Raw genomic sequence first — 22,672 nt, 5'->3', positions numbered from 1 at the left:
AAAAACGTCGGTTTATTTTTGTTTTTGTTTTTTTTTCAGCAAATTATATTGTTCAATTGTCATAAAAAACGTAAATATAAATTGTGGTTATAATCGCACGTGCGTTTGTGTGTAAACAGCTGGAATTAGTTACTCGTGGCACATAACCTAAAATGACTGAAGAAATACCAAAAAGTAACATTAAAACTCTTTACAAATATGATACGGTTTATTGTGCGGATTCGGTGGAATGGTGTCCGCACGAACCATACCAAAATTTATTTGTTTGTGCCAATTATCAATTACTAAACTCTGAAATAAAAAACGGTAGATTAGATAAAACCTAATTTAATTCAAATTAACGAATTAATTCTAGATTTGCCAAAAGAAAGGGTAGGAAGAATATTACTATTCTCAATAGGACACAAACAAGGATTAAAATTAGAACAAACTATTGAGACTGCCGCAATTTTGGATCAGAAATGGTGCCACTGTATAGTCTCAGGACTTACCCTTTTGGGGGTTGTTAATGCTAAGAACTCTATAGATATTTACAAATTAAATAACTTGACATTGGAACTGTTCACTAGTTTTAAACTCCACGAAGAAGTAACAGAAACATTGGTTTTATCTTTGGACTGGTCAACTGGCAAATATTCAAATCAAGAACCTGACATTATTTGTACAACATCAAAAGGTGATGTTATAATATTTAAATTAACTGATGGAGAATTGGTATTACAACAACTAAATCACTCACATGATTATGAATCTTGGATTGGTGCTTTTTATTATTGGGACCCCAATATCTTTTTTAGTGGTTAGTTAATCTCATTACAACTTGAAAAACAAATTAACCATCATATTCTAGGTGGAGATGATTGTGTATTCTTAAAATATGATAAAAGAACAGGAACAGCCCCAATAGCTAAAAACAGAATACATGAAGCAGGTGTAACATCTATGCATTCAAATATTTCAAAAGAATTTATATTTGCCACAGGAAGTTATGATGAAAATGTTAGATTATGGGACATAAGAAGTTTTAAGAATCCTTTAAGTGCTGTTAAAATGCCTGGACCTCTATGGAGGTTAAAATGGGATATTGTGAATCAGTCTTATTTGTTAAGTGCCTGCATGTTGGGAGGAGTACATGTTTTGAACGTTAGAACTAATGAAAAGTTGGATATTTGCGAAAGTTACTACGAACACGGGAATATAGCTTATGGAGCTGATTGGTGTTATGTAAAAAGTAAAGATATTATGAACTGCGATGACGAGAACAAATATGTTATTGGTTCTTGTTCTTTTTATGACCATTTACTTTGTGTTTCTGAAATTACATTAAAATTTTAACATAGCTTGTTTTTTATTTGAGTAATGGAAATTCGGAATAATGTTCACTTAAAACGATGATGGAGGAGGAATGAAAATATCGAAGTGGAGGGGGAAATGACGTAGTTGACGACGAATTTTACATAGAATTACTCCTTAAATCAAGATTTTTATCAACTGGTCTAAATAATAATTATATACTTTTAGTATTGGTTGAATTTATATAAATAAACGAGTATTTGGACAAAGAACACTGACAAACCGTTGGTAAAATTTATTTACCCCACCACGAACCTCTCAAATGTCCGTTATACAGTTAGCATCCTGTTAATCAGAGGGGGTCTGAAAAGTGCATTTTGTAAACAAACATGTCGGAAATACCCCCGTTATCGAGCGAAACTGCAATACAAATTTTGAACAGGACACTCGAAGAACTAAATAGTCCGACGAATACAAAAAAATTGGAGGAGGCGCGCGACGATGTTGGCAACGAGATGCTGAAGATGTTGCAGTATGTATTTCCTCTTGTGTTGCAAGTACAATCGGAAATCATCAAAGACTTCGGGTATCCTGAAGGACGAGAGGGCATGATTAAGTTTGCATTGGCGATCAGGGAATTGGAGAGAGAGGATGTTGAGGTGGCGCGATTGCACAGTCTTGTCAAGGCGTATTATTTACCACCAGTTTCTGTTAATGCCATGAATGAGGAAGAGAGAACTAGTAGCAATTAAGGATTTTTTATACAATAAATTTATTACTAATCAATCATGTTTTATTCAAAACCTTAGTGTATATATAAAAAATGTAAAAATATATAATGTACTTGCTAACATTTCCTGAGCTGCAAATGTTTGGCATATCAAAAACAATGTTACTCGTACACTTCCTTATATACAATCATATAATATTTAAGAGTACAAGGCCTTGTGGTTAACTATTAAAATTGAAAACTATGGTTGGCAAAAAGACTAGGGCAAACCTAACTGAAAAAAATTATATAAACTACAAACTTGCCTGTAGAAACTACAAATATTTACAATAAACTAGCTTGTTAAGATTCTGTCTTTGTACTTTCAACCTGATTGGTATAAACTATTTGGAATTTATCACATGGATGGCTTAATAAATACAATTAACCTTAACATTATCATTTTGATTCTCATTAAAGGCTGAATTCTAAAACTCCATAGAGGAAAACACTTTACTGTCTAGCACTTCTTTCGGTTTCAATCAAGCACTCCCTGACCAAAATCCTGGCATGAACAATACCTCTCTTCAGCCTTTCAGCAGAACTTTTACTGCCTGCATAAGTCGGATGAACTTCTCTGCCCATTTCTTCGATAACACCCAAAAGTTGAACGTATTTAGATGGGTCGACTGGTTTTGGAGCGGGTTGTGGAGGTTCTGTTTTAACTGACGGTTTAGAAGACATCGGAATCGCGGTAACAGTTACGTCGCTCAATTTGGATTCCACTGCTTGTATATCAACTGTTTCCATGGTTGCTGCAGTGAAAACTCGGAAAAATTGAAACAAAACTGTACCAGTTACCTTTGATATATTTTTGATAAACAAAAATATGGCAACGGTTAACAATCCGATGATAAACATCGAATTTTCATTGGTTCAAATTTTCACAGGATCAAAACGTAACTTAATTTATAAGTAAAAATTCTTAGTGTGGATGTATGAGTTGCCTAGAAGTTTAAGTGATGAGATAAAATTAACTAACTAACTAAATTAATTATGTTAATTATTATTATATAAAAAAATTAAAAATAATTTAAAATTTTTTTAACACGCATACTAATTTAAGTATATTTTGCAAAAATTTTAAATAAAATGCAAATTTACAAAATTATTTTTCATCTGTAATATTTTTATTAGAAAATTCTCTAAACTTAATCCTGGAATTTAGAAATTTTAGTTAATTTCGAAGCCATTTATCTCAGAATTAACAAAAATGGATTTGTCCTTTTACTTCAAAAAATACTTATTGTAGTTAAAACGTTAAATATCTCTCTTATTTAATGTTGACTATTAAATTAATATTAATTTACAATTATTAATTATTATTATCACTTCTATTAATTTTAATTTTGAAAGAAATTTTTAATGATATTTTAAATATTTATATTTAAAATTGTAATTTTATTAAAAATTTGAAATTCATATTAATTAAATTTAATAAGAAGTTTCTTAATTTAAATATGTAAATGATGAAATAAATTAATGACCTGTAATTTTTATATTAAATTGAATTTTGAATCCAAATTTTAATGTTTAAAAAAATGAAAAAACAATATAAAATCAAATGTTTAAAATCATATCATTTGGGAATTTACAACTCTTTTTGTTTTATTTAAAACCTGATTTTATAATAAAATGAGAATAAACTAAGTATACGTGTATATGATACAAATAATAATTTGGTAATATTAAAATGGATTACTTTTATTTTTATACATTAGTGTTGAAAGGAAAATTAATGAGTAAAACAAAAAACTTTGTAAATTTTAGCAATTTATTTCTTTTATGAATGTAAGTGAAAATAACTATCACGATACAATTAAATCCAATATACCCTCTTGAAAATCGATCCTGTTCTTATATAATACAAAACCTTATGCTAAAAAAATAGTTTAATACTATATACAGTGTTTTTGAATCGTTTTCAAAATTAGATGATGCAAATAATAACATAATGATAAGTAAATAATCTGTATATACAATTCGACGTAAATTACATAAATAATATATTATTTTATTCTTACAAACTAGCTAAAAACTTTATATATATATTACACAACAAAATAAATGAAAGCTTCAAACTCGTTACATCAAAATATAAATATTGAAGCATTATAAATTAAAAATACTGGTGGATACTATAAATATATTTGTATATTGCAAAAATATAGATACTGTTGGAATAGAATAAAAAAATGCAAGAACAATAAGTTATACAATATTCAATTAATTGACATATATTAAAATGCATATAAAATATAGGCCTTAAAAATTACACAGAATAAAATAGTTTAAGCGTGAAGACAAAATAAATAAAGCACAGGGTTACATAAAAGTATGAAATCGGCACTTCATATTCTAATCCAACACTATTTGGCTAATAGAGCTGCAAAAATGATAAAGATGATTAAAATTGTAAGAGAAAATTCAGTTAGGTGTTGATATAAACCAAAAATATAGGAATTTTCTCTTTGTGAGCAATTTTTCTCATCGTGTCTGCAGAAACATGTCTTTTTATTTTTTCAAACTACAAACCTTGTTGAAGCTCAATTCTTATGTTTATATCAATAGAAAAATTTCACACTTTGTCAGTCTATCAAAAGTGACGGATTTTATTATACATTTAATAGTAAAGCTTGAAAGCATTAAAATATTTTATATAATCTCAAAAAATGTAATTGTATCATACTTTAATTAATAAAAATATAGATATGTTTTAATGTATATAACAATAAATTAATCGCTTTCCTCATCGCAATTGTTGATGTATAAATTAAAAATGAGCAAAATGTCCATCACAAAAAACTTGTACAGCTAAGCAGATTTAGTTACGTTACAAAATTTTACCCTTAATTTTAACACCCAATAATTTTTTGAATTCGTTACGTAATTTGTATGAAAAGTAAGTTACTATAAGTCCTAATCTTGCACCATGTTCTCTCTATATTTATTAAAAGTTTAGTTTCCTTGAAAAACCTGAAACAAAACACGAACATCAATATGTGCGACATGTGCTTGTATTTAATTAGTTACCGCAACGTCGACTGTTAAGACAGGAACGGATTGGCCGGATCGCCGGCTTTCATCCATGGACTGGCGCCTACGTTGGAGGTCTGTACGGGCGCCCATGGATCTTGAACGGGTGCCGGTGCCGGTACCATCGGCGCGCCGAACGCGTTGCCATTCGTCGTTGAAGCAAAGGCGTTTGAAACGGCGCCGAACTGCGTCGCCGAAGCCCCGTACGACTGGGCGCCGCCAGTTGCAAACGGTGCGAACTGCTGTTGTTTGATTTCGTTGATGGTGGGTTTCGGTGGTGGTGCCACATCGGAGAACGGATTGGCGGCTAGAGGAGGATTGGCCGGTTTACCTATCGAACAATAATTTAAAATAAACGATCACACGGTTAATTGTGCAAACTTACTGGTGACGAGGTTGTCTAAATTAACCAAGGCAGAATTCTCCCCCAGAAAACTTTGGGGCGTCTTTTTCGTTGCACCGGTCGACGGACTGGGACCAGAAACGGCCAACGCGTCCAACAGCGTTAGCTCAAACGGATCGCCGACCGCTCCCGTTGCGTTACCATTCGTCTTGGGCGAGGCTCCGGCACCAACCGGCGTCGCGGTCCTGTTTCTGTTGCTGATGGCGTCGAAGTCGTCCAGATCGGTCGACGAGGCGGGACTGGTGGGCGACCATGGGTCCTGGCGTTGCGGCGGCGCGATCACGGCGGAACCGTTCAAAGCGGTCGGCAGTGGTGGGCTAGCGGTACCGCCCCATGGATCATTACGGGGTTGTTGTTGTTGACCGACCGGCTGCCATGGGTCGGCGGCGGCCGCTGCTGCACCGCTAGAAGGCGGCGACGATAGAGAATTAGATTGCCAAGGGGAAGATTGCTGAGAGAAATCAACATTAATTAATAATAATATACAATACGTAAGTTACTATGCTTTACTAACCCATTTATTATTATATATATTATATAATATGTATTCTTTATTCATATTTATATATGTATACATTATATATATAATTATGAATCAACAGTGCTTATAATTATTGTATGAAAAAGTAACTTGTTATCTCATAATTTTACTGGATACTGGATCTTAATCCTAGTTCTTAATAACAGTTAATTAATGCGTTTACTTTAGCATAGCTCTTCTAAAATTGCACGTCAGTAAATTATAATTTGATAAGCATAGCTCTACTTAATCACTGGCAAATATCATATCTAGCATCACACTTTTACATACCGGTGGATATAAATTAAAGAAACTCAAGTCGAGCGACTGATGTCGAATAGAAGAGAAAAAATATTATTTTTGTAAATTAAGGAAATTATTTTAACGTCTACCTGCGGTCTGGGCGGTTGGGGCATTCCCCACGGATCCACTGGCGCCAAGTCCACATCCAACAGATCAACCATGTGACTTTGATTAGGTTGAACTTTCTCCCTTAAATAAAAACAAAACTTGCTAAAAAATACAAAACGAGTGTTAGAAAGTTATACACAAAAGTCATCAATGTCCTTCAACCTCTGAAATTTGGCAGTTAAAAGACTTCTGACATCAACAAAACCATTAAAATATTGGTTTCCGCTGGACAATTTATCAACAGCACAAATATCCGGTCGTACTCACTTGAAATCCTGTTGACTCTGGCTGAGTGCGAGTTGCAATCGGACATCATCCGACTTCCGTTTTTGTTCCTCTTGCTCGGCTTCCTCCCGCGACATGGCCAAGGCCAATTGCAGCTGTAGCTCCTCCTCACCCGCCGTCTGCGGCCTCGCTATCTCTATTTCCCTGGGGATATCCGCTGGACAATCAAAACGATTTGATTAAACCCATGAACAGCAGGTAGAAATGTTCGTAACCTACCGGAGTCCCGGCTGTTCCAGTCGCCTCTGAAGGCCGGATACTTTGGACTGCTGGGAGTGTCCAAGCCACCGTCGCTTCCGAAACCGCTGGCGCTCTGTGCGAACCTCTCCTTAGCCTTCAAGGCGCGCGCCCTTTCGTTCTTCAACCGTTCATCATCCTTCAAAAGATTAACCAACTGTTTCGCTTTCTCCCTCACGTTCTGGCCCTGGTCCTTGCCCTCCTCCAAATACTGAAAATCCTTCAACGTCTGTATCGCGAAAATATTCTCCTTGCATTGCTGTCCCACTTTCTCCGATCCGGTCTTGATCAAGTACTCGAGCAGCACCAGCGCTTTGTATACGTGCCTCCAATTCCGGCCGTGGTCGTTCAGTCGCTTCCACACCATTTGCATGATTTCGCTGAAGGCGACCACGTTATAAGTCAAATCAGCGATTTCGGCCATAATGGTGCTGCTAGGGCCCCACGGGTCATTTGAAGTGGCCTCGCGCACCTTCTTCTGCGCATCGCTGTAGTTGTGCGCGAAATTCTTCAGGTTTCGTCGAATCCCCGCCACGTTCATCACTTGCATGTCGTGTGAGCCGCGTCTCATCTAAAAATACGATGCGCATAGGGAAATTGTTAAATGGTTGTGTGGAATTTTGGGTGGTGTTGGTTGTTACTGTAGGCCGAATAGTTCAGACATTATTTAAAAGTATTTATTTTATTCTAATCTTGAATTTAAAAAACTTTTGAAATTATTTATCAAATAAACATTGTTGTCAAAATAACACATTTCAAATCACAAAAATGAGAATAATGATCGATTGATTGTTCGATTTTAAACAATAGGTTTAAACAGTATTTTTTTCAAAACAAGATTAAAATTCGATTAATAAACCTGTTTTAGATATGATATTTAGTTAGTTTTTTGAATATTTATGAACCTAAACGTGTTTCTTTAATATTTTACACAAACGTAAAATGTAATTAGTATCTAATCATTTAATTTATAATTGCATATGCGTTGAATTAAATTATTTTTTTTACATGTAATATAAATTTAGTTATTAGCCAGATGAATATGTATTCTACTTTAACTATGTGTTATTTTATGCCACACAAATCAAATATTGCGGTATTTCTTGTATCTGATATTATTACAGTTTATGACACACTACTGTGGCGTTCAAAACACCAAACTACCACTTAGTTGTATATCTAGTTTCATTACTGTATATCACCTAATTAACATTAGACATGTTTACAAACAGTTTAGGAATGCAAATAGAAAACAGTTTGACCTAAGCCAAATAAAACGTAATGTTACAACATTGTTCAAATAGTTTTAAACAAATATATTAACAAAACAATAAGTAAACCAATTAAAGTTACACATATTTGTACATATTTTTGATTATCATCATAATTGTTGTTGAAGATTAGATATTTTGTATTTACTATTAATTTTGTATTGATTTAAATTATAGATATATCAACAACTAAATTTGTAGGTGTTAATATAGGTTAATTTTTAAACTGAAACAACTAAGTAAATACAGAATAATCCACTTATCAGCTGAACAATAAGATATTCTATTTTTATGTTATCATATATATATTTCACATTTCAGCAATACAAACACAAAACAGGCCCATAAAACGAAAAATAACCCAAATGAAAATATATAAAACATGTGAAAAGCACAACCTTCAATAACAACCGTTGTAGAATTATAATATTTGTTTTGAAAGCCAGAAGCAGCTAACGCACATAAGTAAAATTTAGACTTACTTTGTTTAATTGTCGGGACGTTCTATGTGTTAAATCCAAAAGTTTCTGCGAAAAACATCAATTGTTATAATGTAAAACATCACATGCAACACACTTGTTCATCATGCTATTTGAAACTGCTAAAACTTGAGAGGTTTCTGCATTTAATAGTAAATCAATATAAGTAAGTTTTAAAAAGTGTTGTGCCAAAAATAAACAGGCACAAAGAGTACATAATTAGACAAGGTCCTTGATGACAACCATCAAGTTGACTAGTTTTCTCTGACCTCAACAATAGAAATTATTGTACTATGTAGAAAGTTTGGTGATTTATCTATAAAATAACTGGAGTAATTGGACAAAATTACATAAGCCAAAGCAGTAGATACATGATTAGCACATTAATATTGGGGGCCCCAATGTTAGGGCTGTCGATAAACATATCGCATGCAAAAGCGAATTTGGAAACAAACAGCAGAAAACCCGACTTCGTTCTAGAAATCGACCAAGTTGAACAGCGCAGTCCTTAAATAAACACAAATGACTTACCCAGTTATAAAAATTTCTGCAGAAATATTTAGATGTGTTTTATTTGTCTCAGTCACACAGTCCCTTACAGTTTGTGTCTCCTATTAACATTCACGCACAACACCAATAATTTTAAATAAACTAATTAAATTAATAATGCACTATGATGACACTACACTTATTTTGTATATGGTATTCAACATGGCGACGAACATCACACAAATTAGGTTAAAACAATAGAGATCTGTGAGATGAATTGAACAAGTTTTCGATTACAGTTTCAGTAAGGTTTCGTTCGTTTAGTTTTTGAAATTTTTTCCAGTGATTCACGATTTTGACAAGTGGGTAATTGAGGAATTTCCGAAAAATTGACGTTTGTTATTGGGCTGTGTTCTAACAAGCGGTTTGGGTGGTCGTCTTTTGTTGACATTCGGTTGTCAAACTCAAATTTCTATGGTATTTTCATTGTAAAATGATTATTGAAAGAAACGACGAAAATTTAATAATTTGGGAATTTAGTCAAACTAGTTTAGTTAAAATGTGCAATTTACAATAAATAAATAAAAAAGTAACATTTATGCCCGGTTACATTTTGCCTAAGCATGCTGAAGTTAAGAACATCTTAATTATTTCCAGGTTTATATAAATATATTGAACTTTTATTTTGACCAAAGATATTTGAATATATGAAAGTGTTATGATTAATTATTATAAATGATTGCAATTTGATAGTTTTTAAGCTAAATGAATAGTTTTATTTGGTATATTCTCCTTATTTAAAAACAAATTACTTTGTTGCAATAAATTTAATAATACAAAAATAATAATCTTTCAGTACCAAATTTATACCCAATAAATAAATAATAATTAAGAAATTAAAATAAACACATTTTATGTTTACAGAAATCATTTTACGTGAACAGATTAGGCAATATAAATGCACTTTAGAACACAGCCAAATTGTAAGCAGGCGCACAGAGAAAAAGGCGGTTAAAAACAAATGTTGCGACCGAGTAACCTACAATACGTCCACAATGAACAGGCTACAAAAGTTGTACACTCTTGTGTTCGTGCGAAAAAACAACCAGGTGCTGATGGGCCGTAAGAAACGGGGATTCGGTTTGGGACAATGGAACGGATTTGGTGGTAAAATCGAGAAGGGTGAATCGTTTGCGGAGGGCGCGAAACGGGAACTCTACGAGGAATCTAGTTTGATTGCAAAGGATTTGAAACATGTAGGTGTTGTAAAGTATGAAGTACAGGACGAGTCTTTGGACCAAATTGTTCATGTGTTTACATGTAATAAATATGAAGGTACGGAAAAACCAAGTGACGAAATGGATCCAGTTAAATGGTTCAGATATGACTGTGTGCCTTATGACAAAATGTGGCCAGATGCCAGGACATGGTGGCCTAGTATGTTGAATGACAAGTATTTTTCTGTGCACTGTGTTTACAACAGGGGCAAAATTATTTCAACAGAAGTTTTGGAACATGACAGTATTAAAGAGGCTTTGAATGTATTTAATTTTATGGTTCAGTGACAAAATTAATTTATAAATCATGTACTGTGATAATTTATATGTTAATATTAAAAGTACTAAAAGTTACCTGAATTCCTTGTTGACAGTAATAGAAACTGTACCTATATTTTTTTAAATACACGTTTTTGAGAATTTTAACACCTTGTTTCTCTGAATTACATAATTTTGACGTAAAACATTGTTTTAACCAGTTCTATAAATTTAATATTTTATATTTTAATATAAATTTTTAACATAAAAATAATTGGTGATATTTAATCTATTCTATTTCTTTAAGAAAAAATAAATTTAGGAAATTATTCAGTACGGCATATATTATTAAATAATTTATAACTCTGCGATGAATTTGTTTTACATACCACAGACTACTTAATTAAGGGGTTTCCCCACCATTTACCGGGACTCCCCGTTCTACGAACTTAAGGTTGAAAATAAAATCAAATAAGTCGGTGAAAGTGACTGTTCTAGTGCTATATTATTCACAAGATAACGTGGCAAACTTTGTACGTGCATGTGTGTTGCACGATACGTAATGCGGCATATTATTTACACTTTAATTTTTATCATAAAGGATAATCAAGTTTTGCTGGGTTACAAGACACGAGGCTTTGGCTCAAATAAATGGCAAAATCAAAAAAGACGAATCGCTATTGGACGGAGCAAAACGTGAACTATTTGAAGAATCCGGTCTAAAAGCTGCTAACTTACAAAAACTAGGCGTTCTGAAATATTCCGATATTATCAAAAAACAGGTGAGAATTGTTCATCTGTTTATATGTCGGGAATACCAAGGAAGTGAACAGTCCAGTGAAGAAATGAATCCGATTCACTGGTATAGTTGTGAAGATGTTCCATATGAAGAGATGTGGCCAGACGCAAAGAAGTGGATGCCATCTATATTTCAAGAAAAAAAATTTTTTTACGAGTGCCTCTACCACGAGGACAATATTGTTAAGGAATTTTTTTCGTACTTAACGACATAAAGGGTGCTGTAAATGAATTAATATGTAAACAATAAATTGTTTAAATATTACAAAATAGTTTATTATAAAAAAGAATGTTTAAACAAATTGCGCTTCATAAGTTAAAGCTCTGGATAAATTCCTTGCGGCAGCAAGACGTAAAATATCGATTTTATCCTTCAGTTCTGGCAGATCTTCTTTATCTTCCAAACAATGGATTATTTGCAGCGTGTTATTTGACGAAAACACAATTTCCTCTGATTCTAACAACGGTATAGCTTCAACTAACAGCACATACCAAAAACTAAAATTAAACACAATTCAATTTGTGAAATTTTGATTTCAATTTAGCACTTACTAATTTGGAATGATTTTTGATGCTAGTAGAGATATTAATAAATTTCCGGCCTCTTTGTATTCCGCTGCTTGATACAGTTTGTGGAATTCGTAATATTTTCCTAAAATTAGCTTAATTAAGAATGTTTTATAAATATAATGGTTCTTTGTTATTATTAATCATGTTTCATTTAATTTATTTTTAACTGTATTATCAGTGTTATATATAGATAAAATATATAAGCATTAATAAAATGTAAAAGTGCAGCTTGTTGATTAGTAATAGATATAATCAGGTATAATAAATTTCACAATTGTGAAGTTTACGATAAGAAAATTTTTAAAATATTAATTATTAGATTAATTCGCAGGTGCAAGTTGTTATTCCGCATATACAAATACCATATCTTACTTACCTAAAAATATCAATCTATCACTGGCCATCATACATGAACCTAAATTATCGAGAAAATCAGTGCTGGCAAGTTTGCCGTTCTTTGTATACTCCTGTAAAAATTTATCAGCCAGATATGAGGTAAAAGGACCGTCTTGTGATTTTAGGGCCCATGATAACGCGTTTCCTAATCTACCTCTTCTCAATGACTTCACCCCTTGCACCTTGCAGATACTCTGGGCTATAAAAATCGGGGTTTATCCATTAAATCTCGATTTAATTATGATAACGTACCAACGTGGTCGAGCTTTCGAATCTTGGCCTCGCGGAGTACCTTGCGCGTCTTGGCCTCGTCCTCGAGCGGTATCCGGGGCAGCAACAGCTCGATGGCGCCCGGTCCGTCATTGGGACAACGATCCAAGTAGTCCAGGCCCACCTGCCATAGCGACTTATGTCCCATCAACATAGTACCATAATCCAACAGGAAGGATTCCCGCAGTTTTTCGGACGAACTAAAATTTAATAAAATTAAAATAAATTGAATATTTCGATGGTTCAATTTAAATGTCTTACAAATTTTCCAGTTCCTTTCCTACGTCGTTTAAACGATCGGCGTGGTACAGAATGTCTGTTAAATGGGTTACAAACCACCCATTTTCCGACATTTGTTGAATTTCTTTTATTACCTGAAATTGACATTAAGAAATTAGTGTAAGTCCCATGAAAATTAATTATTTGATGCAAAAGAAAAAAGATGTATTTTAAATTTAATTTTTATTCAACAATGAAGTTATCACAAATACGCCCGTTTATAAATCAATACCTCTAAAAAAACATTCACCATCTGCATAAAAATTTTCCCAAATATTTATACTAAACTGCTCCAAGAAATTACAAGAATAATAAGTGATCATTATTAATTTTTTTTATGAAAATGTAAAAAATGTATTTTTACATAAAAATGAGATTCCTTTTGAAGTATCATAAAAAAACTTAAAAATAATTTTATTCTAAAACATGGAGAAATTTTATTTTTATACGTTAAGTAAATGAATTTTAATTAATTTCCACCTAATGTCAAATATGATCAATGAGGTGAATGTCTATAATACGGGCTGGCCAGATCCTAATACCAATTCCAACGAACGCAAGATAATTTTAAATTACACGAGTAATGAGTGTTCCACTGTTAAGTATTAAATTTGCTATTATTCAACTCAACAAGTTGCTACATGGTGTGTACGAAATGCCTCCCTATACCATAATTGCGTTTCTGTCATATTATGTTATATTTAGTATGTTACATTACGCATATCTCATTGGGTCGTCGAAACACACGAATCCATCCATCGTATGTAAATAGGATTTGTTCCGAATGCGTTTTTTTAGTCAGGCTATGCGATGATCAACGGTTAATTATCTTCCCTAGGACGTTATCGAATTCAATCATCTCCTTCTAGGTTTACTGCGATAGTAACATTCTTGTGGTTGTAAACTGTTGTTCTAAAGTTTAAAGCTACAAAAAACGCACTTTGACTGGAGTTGATTCTATTCATCTGGTGTGATCATCAGTACTGATATAACATTTGGAAAATGTATCAAAGCTTTCAGTTATCCTGGAGTAACTCCAAATCTATTCTGCTAAAAAAACAGCTTGAATCCACTCATTACAAGTTAAATTTTAAATTTGGCATTGTATATTGACAATATACGAAAATTATATAATTTAATGTCAAAGAAACGATAGTTTAACCCCTTTTGCAAATTTACCAAATTGCTATTTTTGATATAAAATATTAACAAAAAAAAAAAAAATATTTAATATTTTGCTATTTACTTTGATAGAATTTTTTATTTTAAAATTAATAGGTTAATAATTAATTAATACTCTTTACAGTATTGCCACTCATTGAAAGTAACTGTAACTTACTTGTAACTCGTCGAATTCAATTGCAGCCAAAAGAACACGATCCAAATGTTTCATGCGATTTCGCATATTCATTTTTGTAATGCAGTGCTTTGCAAATTGTCCCAGCTCGAATGTTTTTACTGTTGGTTCTGTGTAAAACAACCAAGCAGCCAATAATTCATACCATGTTTCACAATGGACTTGGATCTCCGCCCAGGCTTGTTCCTCACCAACTACAAGCTAGTAACATACATAAAAAAATAATTATTTAGACTTATTATATATATTCCATACCTTCATAATTGTGTCTAAATTTTTGTCGGAAACAAACATTTTGGCGTCGATTTTTGTTTGAACGTCCACAGTCCAGTGTTTCCACTGCAGTTGGAATTCATTAATTGATGTTCCACTGAATATCTTTAACAAACAATATATAAATACTGTATTAGTTGTTATAATTAGTGTATTGTTTACTTACATCATAAATAGGCATAGCTCTCAAAACTTGATCAACAAGTCTGTATACATGACTATCGGATGCAGAGTGCTGTTTCAACAGGGCCCTAACAACCTTAACCCTCCCTTGCAACAAGGATCCAAAAACAGTGGGCCAAAACTCTATGTTTTGCTCTAAACCAGCTAAATCTCCAGCTAACATGTTTGCTGCATTCCTTTCATGTTTGGGAAAATGAAATCTAATCCATTCTAATAAAAATGGCAGTACAACGTTACCTGGGATAGATTCAATAAATAGTATTTCACACAAATGCCAAATGCATTCTACTGAATAGAATATTGTAATGTAATCTTGCAAAGTTTCGCGTTCTGCTTGTTCTGCTTTACTGATATCAGCATGAAGATCTTCCAAACAGGCTCTAACGACAGATCTATATTGTCTGCTAATTCGTAACAGTTCATTATTTTTGTTAGCTGTCTTTTCTCCAATTATGTTTTGCAAATCAAGAAACGATCTGTTGGATTCGTTGACAAACTTCCTAAATATTGGTTGGAATAGTAGAACGTCTTGTCTGACTAAAAAGATGCTTGATGGATTTTTGGAGGCAAAGTTACTAGGTGCATCCTGTTGATGCACGTTACGTTTCTCGTAAGCGAACACAGCGAATTTGTTTATGGGGCTCCAGGATGCCGCCACACCTGCACGCCGACACAATTCGTTGGGAATAAACTAAAATAATTGATTTATTCGCATGTTCACAGTATAACCTATAAAAATATATAAAGTAAGTGAAAACGTATTTACTTACGAATGTTTTGAGTTCCTCCTCCATTGAATGTGGTATAAAGCAATAGTTAATTAATAATACTAAAATTATTTGACTCAAGTTGTTTTTTAAATTTTCAAACAAAAGGTTACCGCTCTCATGATATGATCCCGGGCCGAGATTCTCTGTGAGGTTTCTGTCACAGTGGTTGCATAACTCTTTTAAATTTAAATTATATATCTGTATTATTTAAAGTATTTAAAAAATAAAATTAAGATTATTTAAGTTGTATTAAGTAAATTGTTGTGTTATAATTTTATTTATTTTATTATTTTTTAATATTCCACAACAATCTTAAGTCATTAAATATAAAATGGGCATGTTTGTATTTAGATAATGTTACTATATTTCATTTTTATTTTCAAAAATTTGAATCCGTAATTATCCAAAACGCGTTCTTTCTGTCGTTTCAAGATTCCTGTACGGGACGGTTTGAAATTAGACGTATCTTTAAAAAAAAACTTCATACGAATGTGTGAACTTTCAAACATGTTAGTAGAAGTCGCTCCATTTTATTTTAGTACTTTCCATACTCATTATCCCAATCTAAGTATTTTGGAACAACTGAAAATTTTATCAAATAAATTGACCTCTTGGAAACTGATTTAACCATATGTATATTTTTAATCTATGTTTTTAATATACGTTTTTATGTATTTTAATTTTTCAGTGATACCATATAATTTAATCTTTGCGAATGCATTTAGTAACTCCCTACATGCGTTGGTTATGTAGATCGAGTTCTTAGATTGCTTTGTTTAAAATGTATTATTTTGTTTAAATTTGCAATCTGTAAAAAGAAATATTTTTTGTGGGTATATTAAAAACAAAAATAAGTATCCTAAAAATTTATTTCTTTTTTTAAATAAAAATGTATCCCATTAATAAAATAAATAAATAGAAACAGAACAATTAAATAAGATGTTCAAAAACGTCTCCATAAGCAAATAACCCAAACTGTGATAAAAATTGTGAATTGTGCGGCCTGTTTGACCACAGTTTTGTAAAATGATGGCGAATACGGTAACTGGAGTTGCCAGTAATGTGTCACGACACAATTTGAATTTTTTCTTGAGACGTGTACATTTTAATTACTGATAATATATCATATAAGCTTATTTATATAAAACCTATGTGCTTTTATTTAATACACCGACTCATTTGCGGCAATAAATCCGGCCGGCCTACATAGTACCTGTATGTAAATCTTTCTTTGTTGCTTACTAAAGGGTATTAGTTAGTTAGTTAGGTCTAGCATTTTTGATACTGTATACAATATAAGGAAGTTGTCGAAATGAGAAAGGGTGAAATCAAAGTACTAGGTTTAGTAAGAAAACTTCTACTGGGCTTGTGACAATGGGTATATAGGTTTAAGAAGACTTTGGAATGGGTGTGAGAAAAAATTTAAAAATTGATTTTCTTATTTATAACATTTTCTGCATGGAAACCGCATCTACAAATTTGAAGAGCATTCCAAAGATGAATTCCCCTAATGTCTTCCCATTGTATGTTCAAAAGCTTTCCGATGGATTTTGATTTCGTATCCTGCAAGAACTGATGATACTAATAGCGGTCATTGGTAACCATCCCAACTTATTAGTAGAAGGGAATAACACATAATAACAAGATTTTGTTAAAAAAACTTAATATATTTTTTTCTCTTTCTTTCTCTTTCGCTCGATATTTGCTGTCTATCGGAATCAAGTTTTATTAACAACGACACAGGAAACGAAGTCAAAAATAAAAACAGATGTAGGTTACAATTAAATAGAATAATAATTTTCATAACAACAACAAAACAATCCCGACATTAAAACGATCTCTAAATACACAACCACACGAATCTATTGGCATTACAGACCAACTAAGGTAGTTTTTATATCCACTAGGGGTATATATATGTCGCAGCGCGGTCAGGATTATCGGCCATTTCGAATATTAAATAACACGCAAATAGTCCTTACAATGTAATTGAACTAACAGGCACAGGATTACAACTAATAGTCAAACAATTAGGAGTCGTATGAAACGCGGTGATCCCGACGGTTATGCCAAGCCAAGCCAAGACTTCTACACAGCTTCCCTGACGGAGCTTAACTCCCCGCCCTCGCAGGTCTCCTTTACCGTCACCCTCGGTTCGAGTACCATCCCCTGCTTAGCACTTCCGCTGATTCCACCCAAGTACTATAAGTATGCAACCCATAGTACTACTTGCGTTTCACATGAACCCTCCGACATATATAAAAGTTATACACACTCATCATAAAAGGTATCGCACAATTTTTAAAATAGGAAAAAAAATTAAAATTTAATTATAATTATTATTAAAACTTTTTTATATTTGTGTATGATTTCTATGAAAATAAAACAAAACAGAAATACTGTTAATTAATTATTACTAAAAGCTGTTTATATTCGTGTGTGATTTCTATGAAAATAAAACAAAACAGAAATACTTTTATTTTCATTTTAAAATTGTTGTATACACTACATTTGATTTATTTGCTAATTTAAGTTTATAACGGCATTTTAATAAAATAATGAACAATTTAACATGTGAATAAGTAGTCTAAACCGGGACCCTAATTGAACATGGCAGTCATATGTAGCAGATTTGATGAGAATCAACCAAGCCAGTGTTTCAAGGGTTGCAAAACGACTTAAAGAAACATGAGACTACACTAGAAGGCAAGTTCCCAGTCGTCCAGGGTGTATTATGCCTGCAGATGATCTTTATTTACGTACAGAAACATTGCGTCTGCAGTAGTTTAAGAGAATTTGGAGTCAGACCCAGAATGACTGTTACCACACCGTTGTTAACACCGTATGGTACGAATAAAGTTTGCAAGAGAACACATTAACTGGGATATCCAGGACTGGGCTAATATACTCTTCACGGATGAAACCAGATTTTCACTTTTCGGATCTAATAGACGCATTCCAGTGTAGGTGAAAAATTTGCTCAGTGCAACATTAGAGGAACCCGAAATTGTGAAGGTGATATTATGCTATGGTGTGGTACATGTTTTGAAGCGCATATAGAATTAACAGGATTTCGTCGTGGATCTTTGACAACTGATCGGTATATAAGAGAGGTTCTTGAAGAACATGTAGTACCGTTTGCCCCTGTTATATCCGACAATTTTGTTATTAAGCACGACAACACTCGCCCGCAAGTAGTACTATGAGTTGCATTACTTGGGTGGAATCAGCGGAAGTGCTAAGCAGGGGATGGTACTCGAACCGAGGGTGACGGTAGAGACCTGCGAGAGGGGACAGACAGTTAAGCTCCGTCAGAGAAACTGAGTAGAAGTCAACGCGTTTCATACGACTCCTAATTGTTTGACTATTACTTATAAACCTGTTGGTTCGATCAGTACCGCTCCACAAGCCAGTGGTGGTGGGAAGCCAACGGATCAAACTGCAAGTCCAATCCTCACCCAGGAAGGTCCTTGAACCTTCCTCAGATTGGGCTTGTTCTTCCGGATCCAGTTGACAGGGGGCTGGCATCTTTGTCAGTCCCGTCTTCTGGTTTAATTCACCCGTATATGTTAAATATACGCCCCTTTCCCCCAAATGTGCAATCACATATGATAAACATTTGGTCATGATCTCCGGATCGGTACCCGGAGAGGGGTTTATACTTTCCCCTCTCTGTCCCAAAAAAAAAAACCTGTTGGTTCAATTACATTGTAAGGACTAATCCGGGTCAGTCTTAATTATAAAACTTAAAAAAATAAATTGCATTTTAAAATATCTATCATAATTACTACAAAAAGCAAAGGTATTTTGTTAATGAATTCTCAAAGCAAGGAAAATAATGCACAACATATTTTAAACAAGATACATAATACGAGGGTGGTCCGCTAAGTACTTAAGCCTAACCGCGTGATGGCGCCGCCACCATCGCAAGAGCAATTTTTTGATGATGAACACTGGATATTTTAAAACTAAATTTTCAATATTTTTCAGAGGAGATGGGGGATCAGAATTACGTCCGCTTATAAGAAATCATCTTCCCAGGGGAATCATTCAGAAGCTTCATCATTTCCCAACCTTAATTTTTTTTCTTCCGCTATTTATGCTTTTCATTACTCTTTGCAATGGTGACTTATTTATAGTATTGCCATCTATCGAAAGTAACTGTAACTGTACTTGTATATCTTCGAATTGAATTGTGACCAAAAAAATCAGGTCGGAATGTTTCTGCTATTTCACATTAGCTTTGTCTTAACTCAAATGTTCTCACTGTTCGTTCTGTATCGAAGAATAACGTGATCAATAATCTATATCAGGTCTTGCAATGGACCTAAAAAAGCACAACAGAATAATAATTGTTGTTTCAATAAATATTGTATACTTTCATGCTTCTTATAGTACTATATGGTAATAATAATAATTGATGGGGACAACCAGTCAGACTGCCAAGATGCTGTTTTAATAAGGCCTTAATAACTTTCGTACTCTCTCGCAAGGAGGGTCCAAAAACAGCCAACAAAAATTCTGGATTTTGTTCCAAATCAACTAAATTTCATGACAATATGATTTGTTGGTTGATTATTATCGTATAAGCTATAAATGTAAAGGAAAAAGTTTACACTTACGAAAGTTTTCAGTTATTCTTCCATTCTATGTGGGGAAAACAATATTTAAACAATAATAACAAAATAATTCGGTTCACAAATTTGGTAATACAGCATTTAGTGTTCTGCTGGGTTACCGTTGGTTGCATATTCATAATTTGCTACAATCGTTTAATGTAATTAAAAGCATTTTATGGCATCAAAGCTTGTAAATTGTTTTGAAGTTTTGCTCAATATCTCAACATTTTAGAATGATGCACAATAATACACATTAAATTTAGAGTATAGATGTTTGTATTAAAATATTTTAATCTTTTGAATCTCGATAACACCAACCGAACAAACACGTTCTTTTTGCCATCGTTTCAAGACTTTCGCTATAGCTCTCTTCTTCGCTGCCGATTTTATTAGACATACTTTTAACTTTCCGTCTTTTATCGTAGAAGATTACTTTTTCATTTATTTCATCCATTAGTGTATGATACCTTTTCAACATCCTGTAATTCTCTAAAATATATAAAATACGTTTGAAAAGTAAATAAAAATTGTTTGATAATGTTATCAAACAAATCGCAATTAATTCAATTAAATAATATTAATATATTACTTCTATATCGGCTCATATATCTATCGACTCCATCATCTTTATGCGGACATCGACAGTAACTGTCCAAATAGTTAATCATGTAATTGGCTATGGTCATAAAAAAAATTATAATCGGTTCCAAATGGTCTCGACTAATGAACTCTCCATGGATCAGAATATTGGTCAAACTGACAAAAAACAGTTTCAAATGTGAAGTCTGGACCTGCATGTCTGCGTGCGCGATTGCAATCTGCTTCAGCAATTCAAACACCCTAACGTCGTCGTCTTCAATGTACTGGATAATGACGGGGAATATCATCATGATGACCGAAAAATGATTAACAATGCGGTCGTCTATATTCATTCTAAATTTATGCCGGCAGAATTGCGCCGCCTCCACGAATTTTTCGAAAAAAATTCTCTGAAACGGTTGCAAACTATGTGGGAAAGTTATGTTTTGATAATTCTATCATACTCACCTTTTCAGTTTTATTAGTGAAAAGTTTAAAATTCTAAAAGGGTTATATGGATTTATAGAGTTTATATGTTTCACAATGTATATTTACCTACCTCTTATGATTCGTGAAACAGTAATCTTCATTGATAACTTTACAAATAGCGCGAACATCTTTAAGAATTTGTGGGGTGATCAAACAAACGCCGTCCATCTCTTCCTTTTGTCTCAAATAAAGCTTGTTCATGATTTCCTCACTCACATAAAATCCGTTTTCTACCCCTTTCATTAGTAGCAAACTGTTCTCCATTTCTGGATAGGTTACTGGTGTTGTGTCAAATTTAATTTTTGAAACTGAAAAACGCGGACCCTGATTTTCCAAATTTTTCTTTGGTTTTCCCCATGGAATACCCATACCAAGAATTTTAATATAATGGAAAATGACAAATGTGTTAAATGAAAAATTGCGACTTTGTTTTAATGTCAAACACAGATTAAATTCATTAAAACAATTGTTTCTTACTATTATGATATCAGATGAATGCTCATCAGGAATATATTGATGTAATTTGATTTAAATAGACCTATTTTATCACAGTTGATGGTTTTGTACAGGAGTGTAATTAGGATACATAAATAAACCAGAACAATTTATTAAAGACTACAGAAATTTTAAACCTATTCTTTGAATAGGTCACTAACTTTAACAGTAATCTTTGGTGCTTCTTCTTGTTTAACTTGGATAGATTGTGCTTGTTTAAATGCTTTGCTCAAACTGACTTCATCCTCATCTGAACTTTTTTGTGTATTTCTTTCCTTGTTTAATATCTCAATTGCTTGTGTATACAATGATTCACTATCCCCTGGACCTTCCTGTTCTTCCAGCTTGATGTATGTATCTATAAACTTTTGTGTTAGGCTCTTATAATTGTTATTAGTCAGTTGGACTGCTCCTATGTGCTTGTTGTTTCTGTGGAAAATACTAAAAACGAGCAATTCAAACTTGTTTATGTCTTGATTGAGCAACACTTACGCTCGAACTTTGTCTTCTTTGTATAAAATAGGTTTTAGTTTTAAATTGGGAGCTGGTCTGTCGAATCTTGGTTCATCTTTAGGTGGAAATGCTTCGTAAATATCATACCAAATTGGTCTGTCCTCCCAGTTCATAGCCCCTCGGCTTAACAAAGCTGAAGTCCTACAAAATTTAAATTTTAATATTTTAATTACACATTTTGTTATCTTAGTAATACAAGTACCTCGTGTATATTGTACCAATTTTTTCTAATCTGCTTCCAGCCATGATAATTTGCTATTAACAAATTGTTATTGTACTTAGATTTTAACTCAAGTTTTAGGTTATATAAGTAATGCCAATATAAGGGTAAATTTTATAGTATATTTTATTCA

General features: G+C 33.0%; 8 protein-coding genes and 1 pseudogene across 13 annotated transcripts; 4 read left to right on the top strand and 5 right to left on the bottom strand.

The window, feature by feature from the left end:
• The first annotated feature begins 133 nt into the window (after nt 1–133).
• LOC109596716 (diphthine methyltransferase) lies at nt 134–1,339 on the top strand. The gene is made up of 3 exons (XM_020012287.2): nt 134–306; nt 356–799; nt 851–1,339. Exons 1-3 carry the CDS (start codon nt 153–155, stop codon nt 1,333–1,335), a joined length of 1,083 nt encoding a protein of 360 aa, XP_019867846.2. The 5' UTR covers nt 134–152; the 3' UTR covers nt 1,336–1,339.
• A 133-nt stretch (nt 1,340–1,472) lies between these two features.
• On the top strand, nt 1,473–2,079 carry LOC109596693 (protein C10). The gene has a single exon (XM_020012260.2). The coding sequence runs from the start codon at nt 1,683–1,685 to the stop codon at nt 2,043–2,045; it is 363 nt and encodes a 120-aa protein (XP_019867819.2). The 5' UTR covers nt 1,473–1,682; the 3' UTR covers nt 2,046–2,079.
• On the bottom strand, nt 2,047–2,894 carry LOC109596713 (cyclin-dependent kinase 2-associated protein 1-like). The gene has a single exon (XM_020012284.2). It carries the CDS (start codon nt 2,810–2,812, stop codon nt 2,516–2,518), a length of 297 nt encoding a protein of 98 aa, XP_019867843.1. The 5' UTR covers nt 2,813–2,894; the 3' UTR covers nt 2,047–2,515.
• A 924-nt stretch (nt 2,895–3,818) lies between these two features.
• LOC109596730 (epsin-2) lies at nt 3,819–9,610 on the bottom strand. Of its 5 annotated transcripts, none has more exons than XM_049962084.1 (9): nt 9,236–9,610; nt 8,708–8,752; nt 6,937–7,525; nt 6,700–6,874; nt 6,414–6,534; nt 6,313–6,348; nt 5,484–5,952; nt 5,096–5,429; nt 3,819–5,038 (listed from the first exon to the last, which is right to left on the bottom strand). In XM_049962084.1, exons 3-8 carry the CDS (start codon nt 7,523–7,525, stop codon nt 5,110–5,112), a joined length of 1,710 nt encoding a protein of 569 aa, XP_049818041.1. In that variant the 5' UTR covers nt 8,708–8,752; nt 9,236–9,610; the 3' UTR covers nt 3,819–5,038; nt 5,096–5,109. The 5 variants fall into 5 exon arrangements, with proteins under 5 accessions (XP_049818041.1, XP_049818043.1, XP_049818042.1 ...); XM_049962086.1 differs by having other exon boundaries at nt 6,414–6,513; nt 9,236–9,608; XM_049962085.1 differs by lacking the exon at nt 8,708–8,752.
• Nucleotides 9,611–10,107: 497 nt separating this feature from the next.
• LOC109596692 (oxidized purine nucleoside triphosphate hydrolase-like) lies at nt 10,108–10,896 on the top strand. The gene has a single exon (XM_020012259.2). The coding sequence runs from the start codon at nt 10,108–10,110 to the stop codon at nt 10,756–10,758; it is 651 nt and encodes a 216-aa protein (XP_019867818.1). The 3' UTR covers nt 10,759–10,896.
• Nucleotides 10,897–11,108: 212 nt separating this feature from the next.
• On the top strand, nt 11,109–11,741 carry LOC109596691 (oxidized purine nucleoside triphosphate hydrolase-like; annotated as a pseudogene).
• A 36-nt stretch (nt 11,742–11,777) lies between these two features.
• LOC109596702 (nuclear pore complex protein Nup85) lies at nt 11,778–15,761 on the bottom strand. The gene is made up of 9 exons (XM_020012268.2): nt 15,625–15,761; nt 14,838–15,545; nt 14,654–14,776; nt 14,381–14,599; nt 13,024–13,136; nt 12,745–12,962; nt 12,473–12,691; nt 12,079–12,178; nt 11,778–12,024 (listed from the first exon to the last, which is right to left on the bottom strand). The coding sequence occupies exons 1-9, from the start codon at nt 15,646–15,648 to the stop codon at nt 11,820–11,822; spliced, it is 1,929 nt and encodes a 642-aa protein (XP_019867827.2). The 5' UTR covers nt 15,649–15,761; the 3' UTR covers nt 11,778–11,819.
• A 4,766-nt stretch (nt 15,762–20,527) lies between these two features.
• LOC109596712 (uncharacterized) lies at nt 20,528–21,806 on the bottom strand. 2 transcript variants are annotated; one of them, XM_049962092.1, is made up of 5 exons: nt 21,683–21,733; nt 21,382–21,619; nt 21,291–21,323; nt 20,833–21,248; nt 20,528–20,732 (listed from the first exon to the last, which is right to left on the bottom strand). In XM_049962092.1, the coding sequence occupies exons 2-5, from the start codon at nt 21,573–21,575 to the stop codon at nt 20,533–20,535; spliced, it is 843 nt and encodes a 280-aa protein (XP_049818049.1). In that variant the 5' UTR covers nt 21,576–21,619; nt 21,683–21,733; the 3' UTR covers nt 20,528–20,532. The 2 variants fall into 2 exon arrangements, with proteins under 2 accessions (XP_049818049.1, XP_049818048.1); XM_049962091.1 differs by having other exon boundaries at nt 21,382–21,806.
• Nucleotides 21,807–21,902: 96 nt separating this feature from the next.
• On the bottom strand, nt 21,903–22,672 carry LOC109596711 (28S ribosomal protein S23, mitochondrial). Its single transcript, XM_020012283.2, has 3 exons — nt 22,522–22,672; nt 22,299–22,460; nt 21,903–22,247 (listed from the first exon to the last, which is right to left on the bottom strand). Exons 1-3 carry the CDS (start codon nt 22,563–22,565, stop codon nt 21,944–21,946), a joined length of 510 nt encoding a protein of 169 aa, XP_019867842.1. The 5' UTR covers nt 22,566–22,672; the 3' UTR covers nt 21,903–21,943.

Source organism: Aethina tumida, chromosome 1 (assembly GCF_024364675.1).
Source record: "Aethina tumida isolate Nest 87 chromosome 1, icAetTumi1.1, whole genome shotgun sequence".
Taxonomy (NCBI): Eukaryota; Metazoa; Arthropoda; class Insecta; order Coleoptera; family Nitidulidae; genus Aethina; species Aethina tumida.
Note: the sequence above shows the minus strand (reverse complement) of the source record. Positions and strands in the feature narration are given on the sequence as shown.

Bases quoted from the DNA above. Each gene is read 5' to 3' on its own strand.
- LOC109596716 (XM_020012287.2), top strand. From the start codon at position 153: ATGACTGAAGAAATACCAAAAAGTAACATTAAAACTCTTTACAAATAT. The intron at 307-355 runs GTAGATTAGATA...AATTAATTCTAG, and splicing joins AAACTCTGAAATAAAAAACG to ATTTGCCAAAAGAAAGGGTA. The intron at 800-850 runs GTTAGTTAATCT...ATCATATTCTAG, and splicing joins CCCCAATATCTTTTTTAGTG to GTGGAGATGATTGTGTATTC.
- LOC109596693 (XM_020012260.2), top strand. From the start codon at position 1,683: ATGTCGGAAATACCCCCGTTATCGAGCGAAACTGCAATACAAATTTTG.
- LOC109596713 (XM_020012284.2), bottom strand. From the start codon at position 2,812: ATGGAAACAGTTGATATACAAGCAGTGGAATCCAAATTGAGCGACGTA.
- LOC109596730 (XM_049962084.1), bottom strand. From the start codon at position 7,525: ATGAGACGCGGCTCACACGACATGCAAGTGATGAACGTGGCGGGGATT. The intron at 6,875-6,936 runs GTAGGTTACGAA...TTGATTGTCCAG, and splicing joins CTGGAACAGCCGGGACTCCG to CGGATATCCCCAGGGAAATA. The intron at 6,349-6,413 runs GTAGACGTTAAA...ATTCGACATCAG, and splicing joins CCCAACCGCCCAGACCGCAG to TCGCTCGACTTGAGTTTCTT.
- LOC109596692 (XM_020012259.2), top strand. From the start codon at position 10,108: ATGTTTACAGAAATCATTTTACGTGAACAGATTAGGCAATATAAATGC.
- LOC109596702 (XM_020012268.2), bottom strand. From the start codon at position 15,648: ATGGAGGAGGAACTCAAAACATTC. The intron at 14,777-14,837 runs GTAAGTAAACAA...TGTTTGTTAAAG, and splicing joins GAGCTATGCCTATTTATGAT to ATATTCAGTGGAACATCAAT. The intron at 13,137-14,380 runs GTAAGTTACAGT...TGTCAATTTCAG, and splicing joins TTGAATTCGACGAGTTACAA to GTAATAAAAGAAATTCAACA.
- LOC109596712 (XM_049962091.1), bottom strand. From the start codon at position 21,680: ATGGGTATTCCATGGGGAAAACCAAAGAAAAATTTGGAAAATCAGGGT. The intron at 21,324-21,381 runs GTAGGTAAATAT...TAACCCTTTTAG, and splicing joins TGTTTCACGAATCATAAGAG to AATTTTAAACTTTTCACTAA. The intron at 20,733-20,832 runs GTAATATATTAA...TATATATTTTAG, and splicing joins ATATATGAGCCGATATAGAA to AGAATTACAGGATGTTGAAA.
- LOC109596711 (XM_020012283.2), bottom strand. From the start codon at position 22,565: ATGGCTGGAAGCAGATTAGAAAAAATTGGTACAATATACACGAG. The intron at 22,461-22,521 runs GTACTTGTATTA...TAAATTTTGTAG, and splicing joins ATTGGTACAATATACACGAG to GACTTCAGCTTTGTTAAGCC. The intron at 22,248-22,298 runs GTAAGTGTTGCT...GCTCGTTTTTAG, and splicing joins AAAGAAGACAAAGTTCGAGC to TATTTTCCACAGAAACAACA.